General features: G+C 60.1%; 1 protein-coding gene across 1 annotated transcript; it reads right to left on the minus strand.

The window, feature by feature from the left end:
- Positions 1 to 22,250, minus strand: DNAJC16 (DnaJ heat shock protein family (Hsp40) member C16). The gene is made up of 14 exons (XM_054175913.1): positions 22,044 to 22,250; positions 20,499 to 20,565; positions 16,384 to 16,714; positions 13,968 to 14,152; positions 11,292 to 11,396; positions 10,066 to 10,224; positions 8,747 to 8,877; positions 7,449 to 7,632; positions 6,212 to 6,394; positions 5,934 to 6,010; positions 4,447 to 4,527; positions 3,909 to 4,007; positions 1,614 to 1,784; positions 1 to 415 (listed from the first exon to the last, which is right to left on the minus strand). Exons 1-14 carry the CDS (start codon positions 22,217 to 22,219, stop codon positions 16 to 18), a joined length of 2,349 nt encoding a protein of 782 aa, XP_054031888.1. The 5' UTR covers positions 22,220 to 22,250; the 3' UTR covers positions 1 to 15.
- Positions 22,251 to 22,256: the final 6 nt, after the last annotated feature.

The raw sequence follows: 22,256 nt of genomic DNA on the forward strand, positions 1-22,256 counted from the left end.
CAAACCAACAATCCCTCAGTCTAGTGCTGGCCACGAGGGGATATAGAACCTCTGCAAGGAGCCCTCCAGCAGCCGCTCCATCCAGAAGGACAATTTGTGTAGCTTGCTTTTAATGGAGCGAGAGCCAGGGCTGCAGGAAGGTTTCCCTCTGCCTTCTGGGTGGGGGAGGGAGGGCTCATAACCCTCACAGGCCCCCAGGGTTCCCCCCTCATCCCCTGCTCTGTGGGGCTTGAAGAGGCAGAAGTACTTCTTGTGGCCGTTGAGGGCCAGGACGTAGCCGGTGTAGTCGCGCTCCAGGAAGTGCTTGTCGTACTGGTTGGGGATGGGGGCTGCATCCTGGGCAAACTCCAGCAAGTACTCCAGCCACTCCCTGTGCTTGTCCAGGCTGAGGAAGGAGAAGTGAAGAGAGCTGCTCCTGGGGAAAGAGAAGAGGAGAAGCTCGGCAGGAGCTCTCGGCGCGCACTCGCAGCCCGCAGAGCCAAGCGGGGCCTGGGCTGCAGCAGGGGAAGTGTGGCCAGCAGGGCCAGGGAGGGGATTCTGCCCCTCTGCTCAGCTCTGGGGAGACCCCACCTGGAGCTCTGGGGCCAGTTCTGGAGCCCCTGTTACAAGAGGGATCTGGAGGGGCTGGAAGGTGTCCAGAGAAGGGCCAGGAGGAGGAGCAGAGGGCTGGAGCTGCTCTGCTGTGAGCACAGACTGAGAGAGTTGGGGTTGTGCAGCATGGAGAGGAGAAGGCTCTGAGGAGACCTCATTGTGGCCTTCCAGGATCTGAAGGGGGCTCCAAGAAGGCTGGGGAGGGACTGCTCAGGCTCTCAGGGAGTGATATGACTGGGGGGAGTGGAATGAAGCTGGAGGTGGGGAGATTCAGGCTGGAGGGGAGGAGGAAGTTCTTCCCCATGAGAGTGGTGAAGCCCTGGGATGGGTTGTCCAGGGAGGTGGTTGGGGCCCTGTCCCTGGAGGTGTTTAAGCCCAGGCTGGATGAGGCTCTGGCCAGCCTGATCTAGTGTGGGGTGTCCCTGCCCATGGCAGGGGGGTTGGAACTGGCTGATCCTTGTGGTCCCTCCCAACCCTGCCTGCTGCTCTGCCAAGCAGGGTGAGCAGGCTCCCGAGGCTGGCCGGGGCCCTGCTGGGCAGGCTTGTGAAGGAGGGCAGGCAGGGAGGCAGCACCACAGGGCCACTGAGGGACAGCATGGGGGGGTGGAAGGGACCCCCACAAGCCAGAGCAGGATCCCCTAGGGCAGATCACCTCTGGAGATCATCCAGGCCAGCCCCCAAGCCAGAGCAGGACCCTCTGGGGCAGGTCCCATCCAGCCCCGCTGTCAGAAGAGTTACACCTAGGGCAGGTCCCACAGGAGAATATCCAGAAGGGTCTTGAAAGTCTCCAGGGAAGGAGACTCCCCCACCTCTCTGGGGTGGACTGAATGACCTCCAGAAGGCCCTTCCAAGCCCTGAGGGGATGCTGGGATCCCCTGCTGGGCTTTGGCATCGTGCGAGCGCAGAGCCTGCCCCGCACGCCAGCAGCGCTGCCTCCTGCCAGTCCAGCCAGCACCACTCCTGACTGAGCTCAGAGCTGGCCTTCACACCCTGCTGAAAGCCAGGAGAGGAGCCCAACCTACCCTGTGAAGCTGTAGACTTCCAGGGCAAACTTCTGGAGGAGCATGGTCTTGGTGGAGTTGGAGAGGATGAGGACGACGTTGATGTGGCCGGGCCGCAGGCGCACCAGGTTGCTGTTGTAGTTGACGTCTGTCAGCTCAGTCACCTCCACAAAGCCCTTCTTGGGAGCCCTGCTGCAACAGGACACAGGCTGAGTGACAGGGCAAGGAGGGACCAGGCTGAGGATGGAGCTGTGTAGCTACAGCCAGTTCAACCAGAGCAGTGCTCAGCCTTGGATCTTCCTCCATCACTCACTCAGACCTGTCCCAACCAGAGCAGTGCTCAGCCTTGGATCTTCCTCCATCACTCACTCAGACCTGTCCCATCCAGAGCAGTGCTCAGCCTTGGATCTTCCTCCATCACTCACTCAGACCTGTCCCAACCAGAGCAGTGCTCACTCAGCCTTGGATCTTCCTCCATCACTCACTCAGACCTGTCCCAGCCAGAGCAGTTCCCAGCCTTGGATCTTCCTCCATCACTCACTCAGACCTGTCCCAACCAGAGCAGTGCTCAGCCTTGGATCTTCCTCCATCACTCACTCAGACCTGTCCCAACCACAGCAGTGCTCAGCCTTGGATCTTCCTCCATCACTCACTCAGACCTGTCCCAACCACAGCAGTGCCCAGCCTTGGATCTTCCTCCATCACTCACTCAGACCTGTCCCAACCACAGCAGTGCCCAGCCTTGGATCTTCCTCCATCACTCACTCAGACCTGTCCCAACCAGAGCAGTGCCCAGCCTTGGATCTTCCTCCATCACTCACTCAGACCTGTCCCAGCCAGAGCAGTTCCCAGCCTTGGATCTTCCTCCATCACTCACTCAGACCTGTCCCAACCAGAGCAGTTCCCAGCCTTGGATCTTCCTCCATCACTCACTCAGACCTGTCCCAACCACAGCAGTTCCCAGCCTTGGATCTTCCTCCATCACTCACTCAGACCTGTCCCAACCAGAGCAGTGCTCAGCCTTGGATCTTCCTCCATCACTCACTCAGACCTGTCCCAGCCAGAGCAGTTCCCAGCCTTGGATCTTCCTCCATCACTCACTCAGACCTGTCCCAGCCAGAGCAGTGCTCAGCCTTGGATCTTCCTCCATCACTCACTCAGACCTGTCCCATCCAGAGCAGTGCTCACTCAGCCTTGGATCTTCCTCCATCACTCACTCAGACCTATCCCAACCAGAGCAGTACCCAGCCTTGGATCTTCCTCCATCACTCACTCAGACCTGTCCCAACCAGAGCAGTGCCCAGCCTTGGATCTTCCTCCATCACTCACTCAGACCTGTCCCAACCAGAGCAGTGCTCAGCCTTGGATCTTCCTCCATCACTCACTCAGACCTGTCCCAACCAGAGCAGTGCTCAGCCTTGGATCTTCCTCCATCACTCACTCAGACCTGTCCCAACCAGAGCAGTGCTCAGCCTTGGATCTTCCTCCATCACTCACTCAGACCTGTCCCAGCCAGAGCAGTTCCCAGCCTTGGATCTTCCTCCATCACTCACTCAGACCTGTCCCAGCCAGAGCAGTGCTCAGCCTTGGATCTTCCTCCATCACTCACTCAGACCTGTCCCATCCAGAGCAGTGCTCACTCAGCCTTGGATCTTCCTCCATCACTCACTCAGACCTATCCCAACCAGAGCAGTACCCAGCCTTGGATCTTCCTCCATCACTCACTCAGACCTGTCCCAACCAGAGCAGTGCCCAGCCTTGGATCTTCCTCCATCACTCACTCAGACCTGTCCCAACCAGAGCAGTGCTCAGCCTTGGATCTTCCTCCATCACTCACTCAGACCTGTCCCAACCAGAGCAGTGCTCAGCCTTGGATCTTCCTCCATCACTCACTCAGACCTGTCCCAACCAGAGCAGTTCCCAGCCTTGGATCTTCCTCCACCACTCACTCAGACCTGTCCCAACCAGAGCAGTGCTCAGCCTTGGATCTTCCTCCATCACTCACTCAGACCTGTCCCAACCAGAGCAGTGCCCAGCCTTGGATCTTCCTCCACCACTCACTCAGACCTTTCCCTTTCCCTCCAGGATGTTGTTTGGGATAAACCAGGTGGGAATTGCTTAACCCCTAAGTGTGTTCCTCCCCTGGGGCCTGGCTGGACCCCCTCTTCCTCCCCTCGCCGTGCCCGTGCTGCCCCTGTGCCGCCCCTGTGCCACTTGGGCCCTTCCCTGCTGGCCCCCTAACGTTGTGCTCCTGCAGAGATGCTCCCCAGGCAGTGCTTTGTGGGGCAAGCCTCCTGGAGCCACGAGAGAGGGCACCTGCTGGTCTCTTTGCTGCAGCTGCTGTCGTTCTTCTCTGCCTTGGTGGCGGCCTCCTCCTTCTCCGAGGGAGCGGAGTCCCTGCTCTCGCTCGAGTCACTGCAAGGCAAGAGCACCCAGCCTGAGTTCAAGGCACCAAGGCTGCACTGAGGTGGTGTTGGCTGGGCTGTTACACCCCCTAGGAGGCTTTGGCAGGAAAGCCTGAACAAGACTCACAGAGCCAGAGAGTGGTCTGGGTTGGAAAGGACCTCCTAAGGTCACCTAATCCAAGTCCCTCTGCAGCCAGCAGGGACAACCCCAACACCCCCAGGGATGAGGCCCCAACCCTGTCCCAGTGTTCCACCACCCTCATAGTGAAGAGCTTCTTCCTCACATCCACTCTCAATCTGCTCTGCTCTAGTTTGGGGTCATTGCCCCTGGTCCTCTCACTGCAGACCTCTGCACAGAGTCTCTCTCCAGCCTTCCTGCAGCCCCCTTCAGGCACTGGCAGCTTGTTCTTAGGTCTCCCCCCCACCCAAAAGGCATCTCCAACACTCACCTGAAAGCTTGCACAATAACAGTGCCAAAGAGGATGAAGAGTGCAGAGAAGAGCAGGGACAGCAGGGGCATCATCTCCCTCCTGAGGAGAAGGTGTGCAAAGAGCAGTCAGGCCTCAGGGCTCTGCAGTTTCTGCCTCCCAGCTCCCATCTACCTCAAGTAATAGCTTGTGGGTGTCCCCAGAACCCCCAGCTCCTTCCCTGGGCTCCCAACAGATGATCAGGATGTTTTGAGGGCTGTCCTGCTCCCACCCCCATGGGGAGGAGGATGGAAATGGATCTGTTTTAAGCTAAGGTGGCAGGGAAGTGGTGAAAAGCAGCAGTGGATGAGGGGTTTCAGGAGCATCATGGCCACACTCAGCCTCAAGGCCAAAGCACTGGAGGCAGAGGCTAATATCACTGTGGGGGCCTCACTCTTCAGCTGCATAGTTGGCTTGGAAGGGACCTTAAAGATCATCTCACAGGCTCACAGGATGTTAGGGGTTGGGAGGGACCTCTGAAGATCACCCAGTCCAACCACCCTGCCAGAGCAGGAGCACAGAACCCAGCACAGGTCACACAGGAACACAGCCAGATGGGGCTGGAAAGGCTCCAGAGAAGGAGACTCCACAACCTCTCTGGGCAGCCTGCTCCAGGGCTCTGGGACCCTCACAGGGAAGAAGTTGCTCCTCATGGTGAGGTGGATTCTCCTGTGCTGGAGCTTCTATCCACAGCCCCTTGTCCTGTCCCAGGGTGCAGCTGAGCAGAGCCTGTCCCTGCCCCCTCCCTCTTCACCCCCAGCCCTCAGCTATTGAGAAACATTTATTAGATGTCCTCTCAGTCTTCTCCAGGGCTCTCAGCCTCTCCTCCCAGGGCAGTGCTGCAGTCCCTTCAGCATCCTCCTAGCCCTCCCTTGGCCTCTCTCCAGCAGATCCCTGTCCCTCTAGAACTGGGCAGCCCAGAACTGGCTGCAATATTCCAGGTGTGGCCTCACCAGGGCAGAGTGAAGGGAGAAGAGAAGCTCTGCACAGCCTCTCTGGGCAGCCTGCTCCAGGGCTCTGTGAGCCTCCCAGGGAAGAAGTTCCTCCTCGTGGTGAGGTGGAACCTCCTGTGCTGGAGTTTATATCCACAGCCCCTTGTCCTGTCCCAGGGTGCAGCTGAGCAGAGCCTGTCCCTGCCCCCTCCTTCTTCACCACCAGCCCTCAGCTATTGAGAAACATTTATTACATCCCCTCTCAGCCTTCTCCTCACCAGGCTAACCACACCCAGGGCTCTCAGCCTCTCCTCCCAGGGCAGTGCTGCAGCCCCTTCAGCATCCTCCTAGCCCTCCCTTGGCCTCTCCCCAGCAGATCCCTGTCCCTCTTGAGCCGGGGGAGCCCAGAGCTGGCACTTCTGCCTGTTTTGAGATGTCCTCAGTGGCTGGCAGCCAAGAACTTGGCCCTGCTGTGCATCTGGCCATGCTAACAGCAACCCTGCTCCCCATCCAGATCCCCTACCAGCCAGCCCATACCAGTTGCTGTGAAACAAGCTGTCCCAGCAGTCAGAGAGGTAGCCCAGCGTGGAGTAGAACCATCGGATGAGGAACATCTGTGTCAAAAGCAGAGAGGGGGGAAAAGGAAGTGAGAGCTGCCCAGAGCCCTTAAATAGAACCCTCAGAGCATGCCCCAGGCTTCCTCCCAGGAGCAGGAAAACCTCTCAGAGCTTTGCCCTTGGTGTGTTAAGATGTGAATGGCCAAGAAGGAGAGCCACAGCGCTGGCCGCAAGGGTGAGGCGGGGAAGGGCACTCACGGGAGCAAGCTCATCATTCAAGTCTGCCAGGACAGTCTCTGAAGAGAGGAGGCCAGGGTCTGTCCTCAGCTGATCCAGGAGATCCAGGAGGATGAAGTTGTCCTCTTTGCTGCCTTGCCAGGGCTCCTCCAAGGCTCTGTAGGCGACCTTGCCCGCCTCGTTGCGTCTCTCCAGGAGGACCACCTGGCCGGGGCAGCAGCAGCACAGGGCTCAGAGGGGAAGCTGCTGCTCACCACCCACAGCTAGCACACAACCAGAGAGCCTGAGGGGCTGGAAGGGGCCTCTGGAGACCAGTGCTTGGCAACCACCAACAGAACAAGAGGACATAGCCTCAAGCTGCCCCAGGGGAGGTTCAGCCTGGATTGTGAGGAAGGAATCCTTCCCAGCAAGAGAGATTGGCCTTGGGAGTGTGCTGCCCAGGGAGGTGGTGGAGTCCCCATCCCTGGAGGTGTTTAGGAAGAGCCTGGCTGAGGCACTTGGTGCCATGGTTGAGTTGATCAGATGGTGCTGGGTGAGAGGTTGGACTGGATGGCCTTGAAGGTCATTTCCAACCTCGTCCCTTCCCTTCCCTTCCCTTCCCTTCCCTTCCCTTCCCTTCCCTTCCCTTCCCTTCCCTTCCCTTCCCTTCCCTTCCCTTCCCTTCCCTTCCCTTCCCTTCCCTTCCCTTCCCTTCCCTTCCCTTCCCTTCCCTTCCCTTCCCTTCCCTTCCCTTCCCTTCCCTTCCCTTCCCTTCCCTTCCCTTCCCTTCCCTTCCCAAGAAAGCTGGGGAGGGACTTTTGAGGGTGTCAGGGAGGGATAGGACTGGGGGGGATGGAGCAAAACTGGAAGTGGGGAGATTGAGATTGGCTGTGAGGAAGAAGTTGTTGCCCAGGAGGGTGGTGAGAGCCTGGCACAGGCTGCCCAGGGAGGTGGTGGAAGCCTCCTGCCTGGAGGTGTTTGCAGCCAGGCTGGAGGTGGCTGTGAGCAACCTGCTGTGGTGTGAGGTGTCCCTGCCCATGGCAGGGGGTTGGAGCTGGCTGAGCCTTGAGCTCCCTTCCAGCCTTGACAGTTGTGTGATTCTAAAGAGCTCCCTCAGCCTGTCCTCAGCCTGGAGCTGCTCCACTGCCTTCAGAACCTCTGTGGCTTCAAATTCAGCCAGACTCAGGTGTCAGGTGAAAGCTTAGCACCACCCCACAGAAAGTGATGTGAAAGAGCAAGAGATGCAAAGGAGGGGGAAGGCACAAAGGGAAAGGCTCACAGCTGATCTTCCTCTGTACTTCTCCTCATCCAGCAGCAAGGCCTCTGCCAGCTGGGGCTGCCGATCGCCGTAGGTGTGCACAAACTTCACAGTGTCCTTCGTGTTGGCCACAGCAAAAGACAGAAAGGCCTCATAAGCCTCAGCATACTTCTCACCTTCTCCAGTCAGCAAGACCACACAGTGCCTGGGCAAGACAAGGAGAGGATTAAGAACATCCTGGATGCCAAAGGAAAGCATCGACCCCGTGCCGCTGGCGGGAGCCACCCTGAAGAGGCAGGAATCAGAGGAGCACAGAGCTGACAGGGTGGGAGGGGAGCTCAAGGCTCAGCCAGCTCCAACCCCCCTGCCATGGCCAGGGACACCTCACACTGCAGCAGGTTGCTCACAGCCACCTCCAGCCTGGCTGCAAACACCTCCAGGCAGGAGGCTTCCACCACCTCCCTGGGCAGCCTGTGCCAGGCTCTCACCACCCTCATGGGGAACAACTTCTTCCTCACAGCCAATCTCAATCTCCCCACTTCTAGTTTTGCTCCATCCCCCCCTGAGTCCAATCACTCCCTGACACCCTCAAAAGTCCCTCCCCAGCTTTCTTGAAGCCCCTTTCAGATCCTGAAAGGCCACAATGAGGTCTCCTGGGAGCCTTCTCCTCTCCAGCCTGCACAACCCCAACTCTCTCAGGCTGTGCTCACAGCAGAGCAGCTCCAGCCCTCTGCTCCTCCTCGTGGCCCTTCTCTGGACACCTTCCAGCACCTCCAGATCCTTCCTCCAAATCCAATCTGTGCTTGCAGGCAGCCTGCTCCTGCCTCCCAGCTCAGCCTGTCTCCCTGTTTCTCCTTCCTTCCAACTTCACTCTGTCCCAGGATGTGCTTAGCACAGGCAGGGAAACTACCAATATGATGCAGAGAGCCAGCAGGATCCAGGCCAGCCCTTTCCCCTTCTGCCTCAAAGTCACTCAGCAGGGCTCCAGGTGCTCTCTGGAGGCACTGGGTAGGGGTGGGTTAGAAGATGCAGTTTGCTGCCTGCCTGGGCTGACCCTGCCCTGGTGCTGTGCTCTGGCCCAGCTGACCGCCTTCGCCGACCGCCACTACCTGCCTCCCCGTCCCTCCTCCCTCCCACCCACACTCCCTCCCAGGATATGCCCAGGAAAGGCAGGGCAACTATCAGACCATGCAGATAGCCAGCAGGACCCAGGCCAGCTGCTGCCCTTCTCCCTCCCAATCCAACCCCAGGTGGCTTTGGGAGCATCCCCCAGAGCCTCGGGGACCAGAGCAGAGGGAGAGGCACCCTCAGAGCCTTACTTGCGCTGCCGGTGAGACTTCTTCACGGGACACAGCTCCTGGAAGAGCCTCTGGCTGGTGAGCCTGGCCACCAGCAGGAACTTGTTCTGGGAGAGGAAGTCATCCATGAGCTGCTTCTTCATGTCTCGTGCCTGGGGAGGAGAGAGGAAGCAGAGGCAGGGGGAGGAGGGGAGAGCTGCTGCGTCATGCTTGGCGGCAGGCTGCAAGCCTCCCTGAAACCAGCCCCCCTGCAACCAGCCCCCCTGCAACCAGCCCCCCTGCAACCAGCCTCCTGGCATCCAACACATCCAAGTGCCAGGGGCTGCACTTTGGCCACAACAACCCCAGGCAGAGCTACAGGCTGGGGTCAGAGTGGCTGAGAGCTGCCAAACAGAGAGGGACCTGAGGGTGCTGATTGACAGCCGCCTAAGCATGAGCCAGCAGTGTGCCCAGGGGGCCAAGAAGGCCAAGGGCATCCTGGCCTGTATCAGGAAGAGTGTGGCCAGCAGGAGCAGGGAAGTCCTTGTGCCCTGTGCTCAGCACTGGTCAGGCCACACCTGGAGTCCTGTGTCCAGTTCTGGGCCCCTCAGTTTGAGAAGGACATTGAGAGACTTGAAGGTGTCCAGAGAAGGGCAACAGAGCTGGGGAGGGGTCTGGAGCACAGCCCTGGGAGGAGAGGCTGAGGGAGCTGGGGTTGCTTAGCCTGGAGAGGAGGAGGCTCAGGGGAGACCTCATTGCTCTCTCCAGCTCCCTGAAGGGAGGTTGTAGCCACAAAGAAGTTGGTCTCTTCTCCCAGGTAGCCAGCCCCAGAACAAGAGGCCACAGTCTCAAGCTGTGCCAGGGGAGGTTTAGGCTGGAGGTGAGGAGAAAGTTCTTCCCAGAGAGAGTTGTTGGCCACTGGGATGTGCTGCCCAGGGAGGTGGTGGAGTCCCCATCCCTGGAGGTGTTCAAGAGGGGCTTGGATGTGGCACTTGGAGCCATGGTTTAGCCATGAGGTCTGTGGTGCCAGCTTGGACTGGATGATCTTTGAGTTCTCTTCCAACCTTGCTGATACTGTGATACTGAAACCACCTGAGGTGCTTTGAGGCCCTGAGACTGAGCAGCTACCTGCAGCCATCCCCTCCCACCACCCCAAAAGATCAGCCACCAGAGCTGAACCCTGCTGAGCTCCCTCCCTCCTCACAGCCACGCTCTGCCCCTGCTGAAGCTCCAGGCGACGCCGAACCCGGAGGCTCCTCGCTCTGCGCCGCAGCGCTGGCCCGGAGCTGGCTCAGGAAAGCCCAGGGAGCCAGGCTGCTGGGGGAGGGGAGGGGAGGGGAGGGGAAGGCTCTCAGCAGTACCTGCACTACATCAGCAGGCCTGTCAATGTGCTCCTTGAAGACCATCATGGTGGGGGTGTAGACGTTGATGTTGTACTGGCGGGACAGCTCCTCGGTGCCGCGCAGCCCCACGTAGACGTAACCGAAGGCCAGGTAGTGGCGGTAGGCGAAGGCGGTCAGCTGGGCCAGAGCACAGCACCAGGGCAGGGTCAACCCAGGCAGGCAGCACACTGCATCTTCTAACCCTCCCCCCCCCACACCCCCACCAGTGCCTCCAGGGAGCACCTGAAGCCCTTGGGCTTTTTAGTCTGGAGAAGAGTGAGAGGAGGCTGTGAGGAGAGGCTGAGGGAGCTGGGGTTGCTTAGCCTGCAGAAGAGGAGGCTCAGGGGAGACCTTCTTGCTCTCTGCAACTCCCTGAAGGGAGGTTGGAGCCAGGTGGGGGTTGGTCTCTTCTCCCAGGCAGGCACCCAGCCCCAGAACAAGAGTACACAGCCTCAAGCTGTGCCAGGGGAAGGTCAGGCTGGAGGGGAGGAGAAAGTTCTTCCCAGCAAGAGAGATTGGCCATGGGAATGTGCTGCCCAGGGAGGTGGTGGAGTCCCCATCCCTGGAGGTGTTTAGGCAGAGCCTGGCTGAGGCACTTGGTGCCATGGTTTAGTTGATCAGATGGTGCTGGGGGAGAGGTTGGACTTGATGATCTCAAAGGTCTCTTCCAACCTGGTTCATTCTGTATTTAGGTGGCCAAGAAGGCCACCAGCATCCTGCCCTGGATGGTTTAGTTGTCAGGAGGTGCTGGGTGACAGGTTGGACTTGATGATCTCTGAGGCCTTTTCCAACCTTACTGATTCTATGATCCAGCAGAACCTCCCAGGGAGGTTCTCTTCTCCCTTTACCTTAGAGCTGAAGGGATGCTGCAGGAAGGCTGCAGAGGGACTTTTCATGAGGGTGTCTGCAGACAGGCCAAGGGGGAATGGTTTGAAGCTGAGGCAGAGCAGGGTTAGAGTGGAGCTGAGGAAGAAGCTCTTCAGTATGAGGGTGGTGAGACCCTGGAGGCTGTGGCTGCCTCCTTCCCAGGGGTGTTCAAGGGCAGGTTGGATGAGACCTTGAGCAACCTGGGCTGGTTGAGGCATCCCTGCCCACGGCAGGGAGGTTGGAGTGGATGATCTCTGAGGTCCCTTCCAACCTGAGCCACTGTAGGATCCTGTGATTGATTAGCCAGGGCAGCAAGAGAGTGACAGAAAGCAGCTCACCTTGTACAAGAGTGGCACAGCTGGCATGTGGTCAAAGAGCAGCACATGGGGCTTGTTTTCTCTCTTCCAGTTGGAGAGGAAGTGGATGTAGTTTTTATCTGTAATCTTTTAAACAGAAGCAAGGGGTCAGCTGGCACCTCTGAGCTGCTGCACACATGCAGTGCTCTGCCAGCAGGTGTCTGGAGGAGCACTGAGCCTGGAAAAGCTGTGCAGGTGTTGCAGGAAGCAGACTGAAGGTTTGCCGTTCCGACACGGGGACTTGGGCTGTGCTTTTGGATACAGGGAATGAATGCAACAGAGCAGAGAGGAGCTGAAGGCAGCAGGACAACCAGAGAGGAGCTGAATGCAACAGAGCAGAGAGGAGCTGAATGCAGCAGACAGGGCAGAGAGGAGCTGAATGCAGCAGGACAACCAGAGAGAAGCTGAATGCAACAGAGCAGAGAGGAGCTGAAGGCAGCAGGACAACCAGAGAGAAGCTGAATACAACAGAGCAGAGAGGAGCTGAATGCAGCAGGACAACCAGAGAGGAGCTGAATGTAACAGACAGGGCAGAGAGGAGCTGAACGCAACAGGGCAGAGAGGAGCTGAGTGCAGCAGGGCAGAGAGAAGCTGAACGCAACAGGGCAGAGAGGAGCTGAACGCAACAGGGCAGAGAGGAGCTGAGTGCAGCAGGGCAGAGAGGAGCTGAACGCAACAGGGCAGAGAGGAGCTGAACGCAGCAGGGCAGAGAGGAGCTGAGTGCAGCAGGGCAGAGAGGAGCTGAACGCAGCAGGGCAGAGAGGAGCTGAACGCAGCAGGGCAGAGAGGAGCTGAGTGCAGCAGGGCAGAGAGGAGCTGAGTGCAGCAGGGCAGAGAGGAGCTGAACGCAGCAGGGCAGAGAGGAGCTGAGTGCAGCAGGGCAGAGAGGAGCTGAACGCAGCAGGGCAGAGAGGAGCTGAACGCAGCAGGGCAGAGAGGAGCTGAGTGCAGCAGGGCAGAGAGGAGCTGAGTGCAGCAGGGCAGAGAGGAGCTGAGTGCAGCAGGGCAGAGAGGAGCTGAGTGCAGCAGGGCAGAGAGGAGCTGAACGCAGCAGGGCAGAGAGGAGCTGAGTGCAGCAGGGCAGAGAGGAGCTGAGTGCAGCAGGGCAGAGGAGCTGAGTGCAGCAGGGCAGAGAGGAGCTGAGTGCAGCAGGGCAGAGAGGAGCTGAGTGCAGCAGGGCAGAGAGGAGCTGAGTGCAGCAGGGCAGAGAGGAGCTGAACGCAGCAGGGCAGAGAGGAGCTGAACGCAGCAGGGCAGAGAGGAGCTGAGTGCAGCAGGGCAGAGAGGAGCTGAACGCAGCAGGGCAGAGAGGAGCTGAGTGCAGCAGGGCAGAGAGGAGCCGAGTGCAGCAGGGCAGAGAGGAGCTGAGTGCAGCAGGGCAGAGAGGAGCTGAACGCAACAGGGCAGAGAGGAGCTGAGTGCAGCAGGGCAGAGAGGAGCTGAGTGCAGCAGGGCAGAGAGGAGCTGAATGCAGCAGGGCAGAGGAGCTGAGTGCAGCAGGGCAGAGAGGAGCTGAGTGCAGCAGGGCAGAGGAGCTGAGTGCAGCAGGGCAGAGAGGAGCCGAGTGCAGCAGGGCAGAGAGGAGCCGAGTGCAGCAGGGCAGAGGAGCTGAGTGCAGCAGGGCAGAGAGGAGCTGAGTGCAGCAGGGCAGAGGAGCCGAGTGCAGCAGGGCAGAGAGGAGCTGAGTGCAGCAGGGCAGAGGAGCTGAATGCAGCAGGGCAGAGAGGAGCTGAGTGCAGCAGGGCAGAGAGGAGCTGAACGCAGCAGGGCAGAGGAGCTGAACGCAGCAGGGCAGAGGAGCTGAACGCAGCAGGGCAGAGGAGCTGAACGCAGCAGGGCAGAGAGGAGCTGAGTGCAGCAGGGCAGAGAGGAGCTGAGTGCAGCAGGGCAGAGAGGAGCTGAGTGCAGCAGGGCAGAGAGGAGCTGAGTGCAGCAGGGCAGAGGAGCTGAGTGCAGCAGGGCAGAGAGGAGCTGAGTGCAGCAGGGCAGAGAGGAGCTGAACGCAGCAGGGCAGAGGAGCTGAACGCAGCAGGGCAGAGAGGAGCTGAGTGCAGCAGGGCAGAGAGGAGCTGAGTGCAGCAGGGCAGAGAGGAGCTGAGTGCAGCAGGGCAGAGAGGAGCTGAACGCAGCAGGGCAGAGAGGAGCTGAGTGCAGCAGGGCAGAGAGGAGCTGAGTGCAGCAGGGCAGAGAGGAGCTGAATGCAGCAGGGCAGAGGAGCTGAGTGCAGCAGGGCAGAGAGGAGCTGAACGCAGCAGGGCAGAGAGGAGCTGAGTGCAGCAGGGCAGAGAGGAGCTGAACGCAGCAGGGCAGAGAGGAGCTGAACGCAGCAGGGCAGAGAGGAGCTGAGTGCAGCAGGGCAGAGAGGAGCTGAGTGCAGCAGGGCAGAGGAGCTGAGTGCAGCAGGGCAGAGAGGAGCTGAACGCAGCAGGGCAGAGAGGAGCTGAGTGCAGCAGGGCAGAGAGGAGCTGAGTGCAGCAGGGCAGAGAGGAGCTGAGTGCAGCAGGGCAGAGGAGCTGAGTGCAGCAGGGCAGAGAGGAGCTGAGTGCAGCAGGGCAGAGAGGAGCTGAGTGCAGCAGGGCAGAGGAGCTGAGTGCAGCAGGGCAGAGAGAGGAGGGCGCTGAGCCCTGCAGCACCGCAGGGCAGCCCCCGGAGCCTCACCTGCTCCACCAGGTTGCCGGGCAGCAGGCTCTCCACGAAGCGCCGCAGGTTGTCGCGGAGGACGGCGCTCTGGAAGAAGGTGACCCTGCCCTTGATGAGCCCCAGGATGGAGGGGGTGCTGTGGGCGCCCAGGTGGTGGGCGAGGCGCCGCTCGTAGCCGGCGTGAACCACGCCGATGCCCACGCCTGCAAGGGCACAGCGCGGGGGGAGATCGGCCGGCAGCCGCGGCGGGACAGGGAGCCTGCAGGCCTCGGAACCTGCCTGGCCCCTGCCTGGCCCCTGCCTGGCACCTGCCCGGCCCCATGCCCGGCCCCATGCCCAGACCCTGCCCAGCCCCCTGTCTGGGCCCCTACCCAGAACCTGCCCAGCACCTGCCCAGCCCCCTGCCCAGCACCTGCCCGGCCCCTGCCCAGCCCCTGCCCGGCCCCTGCCCAGCCCCTGCCCGGACCCTTGCCCGGGCCCTTACCCAGAACCTGCCTGGACCCTTGCCCAGCCCCCGCCCCGCCCCTGCATGGCCCCCTGCCCGGGCCCCTACCCAGACCCTGCCCGGCCCCTGCCCAGCCCCTGCCCGGACCCTTGCCCGGGCCCTTACCCAGAACCTGCCTGGACCCTGCACGGCCCCTGCCCAGCCCCCTGCCCAGGCCCCTACCCAGAACCTGCCTGGACCCTTGCCCAGCCCCTGCCCCGCCCCTGCATGGCCCCCTGCCCTGGCCCCTACCTAGACCCCGCCTGGCCCCTGCCCGGAACGGCCCCAGAACGGGCCCTGCACAGGAGCTATCCATGGCCCTGTGCCTCCTGAGGAGCTATCCATGGCCCTGTGCCTCCTGAGGAGCTATCCATGGCCCTGTGCCTCCTGAGGAGCTATCCATGGCCCTGTGCCTCCTGAGCAGCTATCCATGGCCCTGTCCCTCCTGAGGAGCTATCCATGGCCCTGTCCCTCCTGAGGAGCTATCCATGGCCCTGTCCCTCCTGAGGAGCTATCCATGGCCCTGTGCCTCCTGAGGAGCTATCCATGGTCCTGTGCCTCCTGAGGAGCTATCCATGGCCCTGTCCCTCCTGAGGAGCTATCCATGGCCCTGTCCCTCCTGAGGAGCTATCCATGGCCCTGTGCCTCCTGAGGAGCTATCCATGGCCCTGTGCCTCCTGAGGAGCTATCCATGGCCCTGTGCCTCCTGAGGAGCTATCCATGGCCCTGTGCCTCCTGAGGAGCTATCCATGGCCCTGTCCCTCCTGAGGAGCTATCCATGGCCCTGTCCCTCCTGAGGAGCTATCCATGGCCCTGTGCCTCCTGAGGAGCTATCCATGGCCCTGTCCCTCCTGAGGAGCTATCCATGGCCCTGTGCCTCCCGAGGAGCTATCCATGGCACTGTGCCCCCTAACTATCTGCTGCAGCAGGTCCAGGGAAGGGCAGCACAGCTGGTGAAGGGCCTGGAGAACAAAGCTGGTGAGGAGCAGCTGAGGGATCTGGGGTTGTTCAGCCTGGAGAAAAGGAGGCTGAAAGGAGACCTCACTGATCTCTACAACTCAGCACATTCCAACAGCTAACAACTCTCTCTTTGAAGAACTTTCTCCTCACCTCCAGCCTAAACCTCCCCTGGCACAGCTTGAGACTGTGTCCTCTTGTTCTGGGGCTGGGTGCCTGCCTGGGAGAAGAGACCAACCTCCACCTGGCTCCAACCTCCCTTCAGGGAGTTGGAGAGAGCAAGAAGGTCTCTCCTGAGCCTCCTCTTCTGCAGGCTAAGCAACCCCAGCTCCCTCAGCCTCTCCTCCCAGGGCTGTGCTCCAGACCCCTCCCCAGCTTTGTTGCCCTTCTCTGGACACCTTCAAGTCTCTCAATGTCCTTCTTCAACTGAGGAGCCCAGAACTGGACACAGGACTCCAGGTGTGGCCTCAGCAGTGCTGAGCACAGGGCACAAGGACTTCCCTGCTGCTGCTGGCCACACTCTTCCTGCTGCAGGCCAGGCTGCCACTGGCCATTGTCTTGCTTTAGGGGTGAACGTGTCTTGTCCTGGGCTCTCCTCCTCTGCAGAGGAGCCCAAGCCAGGCAGCTGATCATTGACCTGGAGAGCTGAGGGAAGGAAGCTTTCCCCACTTTCCCTGCTCCTGCTGGCCACACTCTTCCTGCTGCAGGCCAGGATGCCCTTGGCCTTCTTGGCCACCTGGGCACACTGCTGGCTCCTGTTCAGCCTACTCTCAACCACTACCCCCAGGTCCCTCTCTGCCTGGCTGCTCTGCAGCCACTCTGCCCCCAGCCTGCAGCACTGCCTGGGGTGGTTGTGGCCAACAACGAGAAACCATCAGGAGAAATCCCTGCGGCAACCTCTGGGCTAAACTCCATTCCCCACCCCCCCCCAACCCCAGGAGCTGAGAACCATCCCTGCAGCCTCCCTGGCCCTAAAAGCAGGCTTAGGCTTACCCAGGGCCTCCAGCTCCTGAGCAACCTCCTTCCAGACAGGCTCGATGTGGATGCAGCTGAAGCACCAGTCGGAGGTGACCTTGATGAGGTAAGGCTTCCTGAAGCTGTCTGGCAGGACCTCGTTGATGTAGTGGGAGAAATGGAGCAGGTACTTCTCATCAGAGGTGTCCCTCCTCTCTGAGTTGAAGGGGAAGTGGAAGAAGGCCTCATCAAAGTAGAAGCCTTCGTGGAAGTGGTGGAAGGGGCGGTGCTGGGGCTGGGAGTAGCCCTGGCCCTCCCCCGCCTCGCCGTAGCGGTCGAAGTTTGCCCTCTTCTCCTCGTTGGAGAGGATCTGGGGAGGAGAGGATGGAAGGACAATGGTCACCTGAAAGCCCCCTGACAACCAGCCCTGGTGGGGGGGAGGGGTCCCCTCATCCCAAGGGAAGAGGCAAGCCTTTAGGGAGGAGCTCCTCTGCGGGTGGTTCGGGGATCGCAGGCTCGCAGCGTGTCAGGGGCTGGGATGGGACCCAAAGAGAGCATCCAGTCCAACCCCCCCTGCCAGGGCAGCAGCAGGGAATCCAGCCCAGGGCACACAGGAACACAGCCAGAGGGAGCTGGAAAGCCTTCAGGGAAGGAGACTCCACAACCTCTCTGGGCAGCCTGCTCCAGGGCTCTGAGAGCCTCCCAGTGCAGAAGTTCCTGCTCATGGTGAGGTGGAGCCTCCTGTGCTGGAGCTGATATCCACTGCCCCTGGTCCTATCCCAGGGTGCAGCTGAGCAGAGCCTGTCCCTGCCCCTCCCTCCTGACCCCCAGCCCTCAGCTATTTAGAAACATTGATCAGATCCCTCTCAGTCTTCTCCTCTCCAGACTAACCACCCCCAGGTCCCTCAGCCTCTCCTCCCCAGGCAGTGCTGCAGTCCCCTGATCATCCTCACAGCCCTCCACTGGACCCTTCCCAGCAGATCCCTGTCCCTCTGGAACTGGATGTAGGCAGAAGGAGGCAACTCCATGGATGAGTGCAGGGCTGGGGAGCAGCTCTGGGGAAAAGGAGCTGGGAGTGGACAACAAAGCCACTTTGAGCCACCAATGTGCCCTGGTGCCCAAGAAGGCCAATGGTCTCCTGGGGGGCACCAAGAAGAGTGTGGCCAGCAGGTCAAGGGAGGTTCTACTCCCTCTCCACCCTGCCTTGGCAAGTACTGGGTGCAGGTTTGGGCTCCCCAGTTCAAGGAGGTCAGGGAACTGCTGGGAAGGCTACAGCAAAGGCCTTCAAAGAGGATTAGGGGAGTGAAGAACCTCTCTGATGAGGAAAGACTGAGAGAGAGTTGGGGCTTGGAGAAGAGCAGGCTGTGGAGGGACCTCCTCAGTGCTGGTCAGTACTCAAAGGGTGGATGTCAGCGGGGGGTGGACCCAGGTTTTACTCAGTCAGTGGTGCCCAGCAACAGGGCAAGGGGCAATGGGCACAAACTTGACCACAAGAAGTTTCCTAGAAAGATAAGGAAGAACTTCTTCAGCTGAAGTTTGGTGGAGCCCTGGAGCAGGCTGCCCAGGCAGGTGGTGGAGTCTCCATCCCTGGAGCCATTCAAAAGCCCTCTGGCTGTGTTCCTGTGTGACCCTCTCAAGGTGACCCTGCCTTGGACTGAATGATCTCCAGAGGTCCCTTCCAACCCACAGCATTCTGGTGAGAGCCTGGCACAGGCTGCCCAGGGAGGTGGTGGAAGCCTCCTGCCTGGAGGTGTTTGCAGCCAGGCTGGAGGTGGCTGTGAGCAACCTGCTGTGGTGTGAGGTGTCCCTGCCCATGGCAGGGGGGTTGGAGCTGGCTGAGCCTTCAGCTCCCTTCCAGCCCTGACCAGTCTGTGATCCTGTGGAACACCTGCAGCTGCATGTGGATGGGCTGTGAGGCAATGTGCAGCCTGTGAGAGGGATAAATATTCTGGGTAAGGGAAATGAGGCCAAATCCCAAAGCAAAGGAGCCTGCAGCTCAGGCTGCCTGTGCCCATTTGCTGACACCAATTGCTCCCTGAGCCACCTCAGCACTGATGCTCTTTTCTGGAGCAGCTTTTGCTGGCATCTGCTTGAACACTGATTGCTCCTCAGCACACCAGAAAGCAGCAGAGCTTTCAAAGAAGCTGCAATTTGCAGCTGGGAGGGGAGGGATTTGCTGGATTCCTGCAGGCTCAGCTGCCTTTTGCCTTGGAACTCTCAGGGTCAGCTGCCTCAAACTGGGGCAGCCAACCTCCAGAGCCAGGCAGGAGCAACCTGCACAAGAACCACTGAGGCAAGGGATAGTTTGAAGTGACTAAAGCCCTGTGGTGATTGATGTCACAGAATGGTCAGGGCTGGAAGGCAGCTCAAGGCTCAGCCAGTTCCAGCCCCCCTGCCATGGCCAGGACACCTCACACCACAGCAGGTTGCTCACAGCCACCTCCAGCCTGGCTGCAAACACCTCCAGGCAGGAGGCTTCCACCACCTCCCTGGGCAGCCTGTGCCAGGCTCTCACCACCCTCCTGGGGAACAACTTCTTCCTCACATCCAATCTCAATCTCCCCACTTCTAGTTCTGCTCCATCCCCCCCAGTCCTATCCCTCCCTGACACCCTCAAAAGTCCCTCCCCAGCTTTCTTGGAGCCCCCTGCAGATCCTGGAAGGCCACAATGAGGTCACCTCAGAGCCTTCTCCTCTCCACCCTACACAACCCTAACTCTCTCAGGCTGTGCTCACAGCAGAGCAGCTCCAGCCCTCTGCTCCTCCTCGTGGCCCTTCTCTGGACACCTTCCAGCACCTCCAGATCCTTCCTGGCACAGAGGCTCCAGAACTGGCCCCAGAGCTCCAGCTGTGGTCTCAGCAGAGTGGAACAGAGGGGCAGAATCCCCTCCCTGGCCCTGCTGGCCACACTTCTCTTGCTGCAGCCCAGGCTCTGCTTGGCTCTGTGGGCTGCAAGTGCTCCCTGCTGGCTCCTGTTGAGCTTCTCCTCCCCCAGCACCCCCAAGGCCTTTTCCTCAGGGCTGCTCTCCAGCCAGTCCCTGCCCAGCCCATAGCAGTGCCTGGGATTGCCCTGCCCCAGCTGCAGGGCCTTGCCCTTGGCCTTTTTGAACCTCATGAGGTTGTCATGTGCCCAGCTCTGCAGCCTGTCCAGGTCCCTCTGGATGGCCTCTTTTCACTTACATCATCCCCAATACACTGAGGAAGTCCCCATGGCATGACCAAGACAGCCACCCAGCTGCCTGGGGCCTGCCAATACTTCCTCCTTCCTCTTTTAAAGGAGAGCAGGGCAGACTTGCAGCCAAACATTTGCCACACAGACCATGCTGCTGGCAGCCTGTGCTGAAAACAAACAAACCAAACAGCCTGGACTTCTCTGGGCACCTCCAGAAGGTTAGAACCTTCCCTGTGGAGATGTAGAGAGAAAGAGCACAAAGCCCCAGAGGGAAAAGTAAGAATAGGATAGGATAGGGTAGGATAGGACAGGGTAGGATAGGGTAGGGTGGGGTAGGGTAGGGTAGGGTAGGGTAGGGTAGGGTAGGGTAGGGTAGGGTAGGGTAGGGTAGGGTAGGGTAGGGTAGGACAGGGTAGGACAGGGTAGGACAGGGTAGGACAGGGTAGGATAGACCAGACCAGGTTGGGAAAGACCTCAGAGATCATCAAGTCCAAGCTGTCACCCAACACCTCCTAACTACTAAACCATGGCACCAAGTGCCTCAGCCAGGCTCTGCCTAAACACCTCCAGGGATGGGGACTCCACCACCTCCCTGGGCAGCACATTCCCATGGCCAATCTCTCTTGCTGGGAAGAATTTCTTCCTCACCTCCAGCCTGAACCTCCCCTGGCACAGCTTGAGACTGTGGCCTCTTGTTTTGTTTGCCTGGGAGAAGAGCCCAACCCCCACCTGGCTCCAAGCTCCCTTCAGGGAGTTGCAGAGAGCAAGAAGGTCTCCCCTGAGCCTCCTCTTCTGCAGGCTAAGCAACCCCAGCTCCCTCAGCCTCTCCCCTCCCAGGGCTGTGCCCCAGACCCCTCCCCAGCTTTGTTGCCCTTCTCTGGACACCTTCCAGCAGCTCAACCTCTTTCCTAACCTGAGGGCCCCAGAACTGGACACAGTTAAAGGTCACTGAGAGCAGGAGTTTAGCAAGAGGAGTGTGTTACCTCGTAGGCCTTGCTAATCTGGATGAATTTGTCTTCTGCTCCTGGGTCTTTGTTTTTGTCAGGGTGCCTGTGAGGCAGAAGCAGAGGAAAAAGAGGGTCAGTGGTTCCCCAGGGTTGCCCAGGGAGCTGTCAGCCTCTGTTCAGAAGCATGCAGGATGCCAACAGTTAGTCTGTTGCAGCCTCCTGAGGCTGACAGCACAGTTCATACCCAGCATATGGCTCTCCCTCCCCACATCCCATCCCCAAACAGAGCCCTGGGACATCTCCCTGCAACCCTGTCCCTCCAGCTGCCCCCTCACCCACAGCCTGGGATGAGGCATGTGCATCTCTCCTGCATCCCTCAGCTGCTGCCCTGCTGAGTCCTTCCTGGGAAACACCACCCCCAGCACAGCCCTCGGGGATGGCTCAGCCTAAACCATGCTCTGACAGCTCCAGGGGAGCTGTTTGCCTCAAGCCTGCTCCTCAGAGCAGGGGAGATGACACTCATGGACAGGGGACAGCTGAAGCAGGGGAGATGACACTCATGGGCAGGGGACAACTGAAGCAGGGGAGATGACACTCATGGGCAGGGGACAACTTAAGCAGGGCAGATGACACTCATGGACAGGGGACAACTGAAGCAGGGCAGATGACACTCATGGACAGGGGACAACTGAAGCAGGGCAGATGACACTCATGGACAGGGGACAGCTGAAGCAGGGGAGATGACACTCATGGACAGGGGACAGCTGAAGCAGGGGAGATGACACTCATGGGCAGGGGACAACTGAAGCAGGGCAGATGACACTCATGGACAGGGGACAACTGAAGCAGGGCAGATGACACTCATGGGCAGGGGACAACTGAAGCAGGGGAGATGACACTCATGGACAGGGGACAACTGAAGCAGGACAGATGACACTCATGGGCAGGGGACAGCTGAAGCAGGACAGATGACACTCATGGGCAGGGGACAACTGAAGCAGGACAGATGACACTCATGGACAGGGGACAACTTAAGCAGGGCAGATGACACTCATGGACAGGGGACAACTTAAGCAGGGCAGAGGACACTCATGGGCAGGGGACAACTGAAGCAGGGCAGATGACACTCATGGGCAGGGGACAACTTAAGCAGGGCAGATGACACTCATGGATTGCAACACGGGGGCTGAGCTGCCTGTGGGCAATGATGGATCAAACTCAAGACACACTAAAGGCTCCCAATCGAGCCTCAGCAAGAACTTTCCCCCCTGTGGCCAGGCCCTGGGAGAGGTTTGCAGCAGAGATGTCGAGCGTGAAGGTGGCTGCCTGAGCTTCAGGAGGACTCACTGCTCATCTCTCCCTGCCCGCTGAGCCCCGCTGGGCACGGACAGCCAGGCAAGGCGGCTAATGCCAACCCTCCCCCGCAGCGTTTCGCGCAGCTCCAAGCTCAGCGGCCTGGCTCTGTCAACCGCCAGGCGAAACGACACCGTGTGCGTGTTTGTGTCTGTCTGTCCCCGCGTCCGTGTGTCCGCAGGGGAGCGGAGCCCGGGGGGAAGGCCCAGGCGGAGGGGAGGCACGTACCATTCGCGGGCGAGCCGCTTGTAGGCCTTCTTGATGTCGGCCTGGCTGGAGCTCCGGCCGACCCCCAGGACGCGGTACGGATCGAAATCCCCCGCCGCTGCCGCCACGGCCTGCGCTCCCAGGGCCGCCAGCAGCAGGGCGGCGGCACAGGCTAGGCCCGCCCGCCCCAGCTCCATGGCTCCGGCGGAGGCTGGGCGCGGAGCCCGGCGGGGG

This window comes from Dryobates pubescens, chromosome 33, assembly GCF_014839835.1.
Source record: "Dryobates pubescens isolate bDryPub1 chromosome 33, bDryPub1.pri, whole genome shotgun sequence".
Classification (NCBI taxonomy): Eukaryota; Metazoa; Chordata; class Aves; order Piciformes; family Picidae; genus Dryobates; species Dryobates pubescens.

Coding starts and splice junctions, on each gene's coding strand:
- DNAJC16 (XM_054175913.1), bottom strand. CDS start 22,219: ATGGAGCTGGGGCGGGCGGGCCTAGCCTGTGCCGCCGCCCTGCTGCTG. Junction 14,153..16,383: donor TCAGGAGCTGGAGGCCCTGG/GTAAGCCTAAGC, acceptor GTGCCCTTGCAG/GCGTGGGCATCGGCGTGGTT. Junction 4,528..5,933: donor AGCTTGTTTCACAGCAACTG/GTATGGGCTGGC, acceptor CCTTCTCCTCAG/GAGGGAGATGATGCCCCTGC.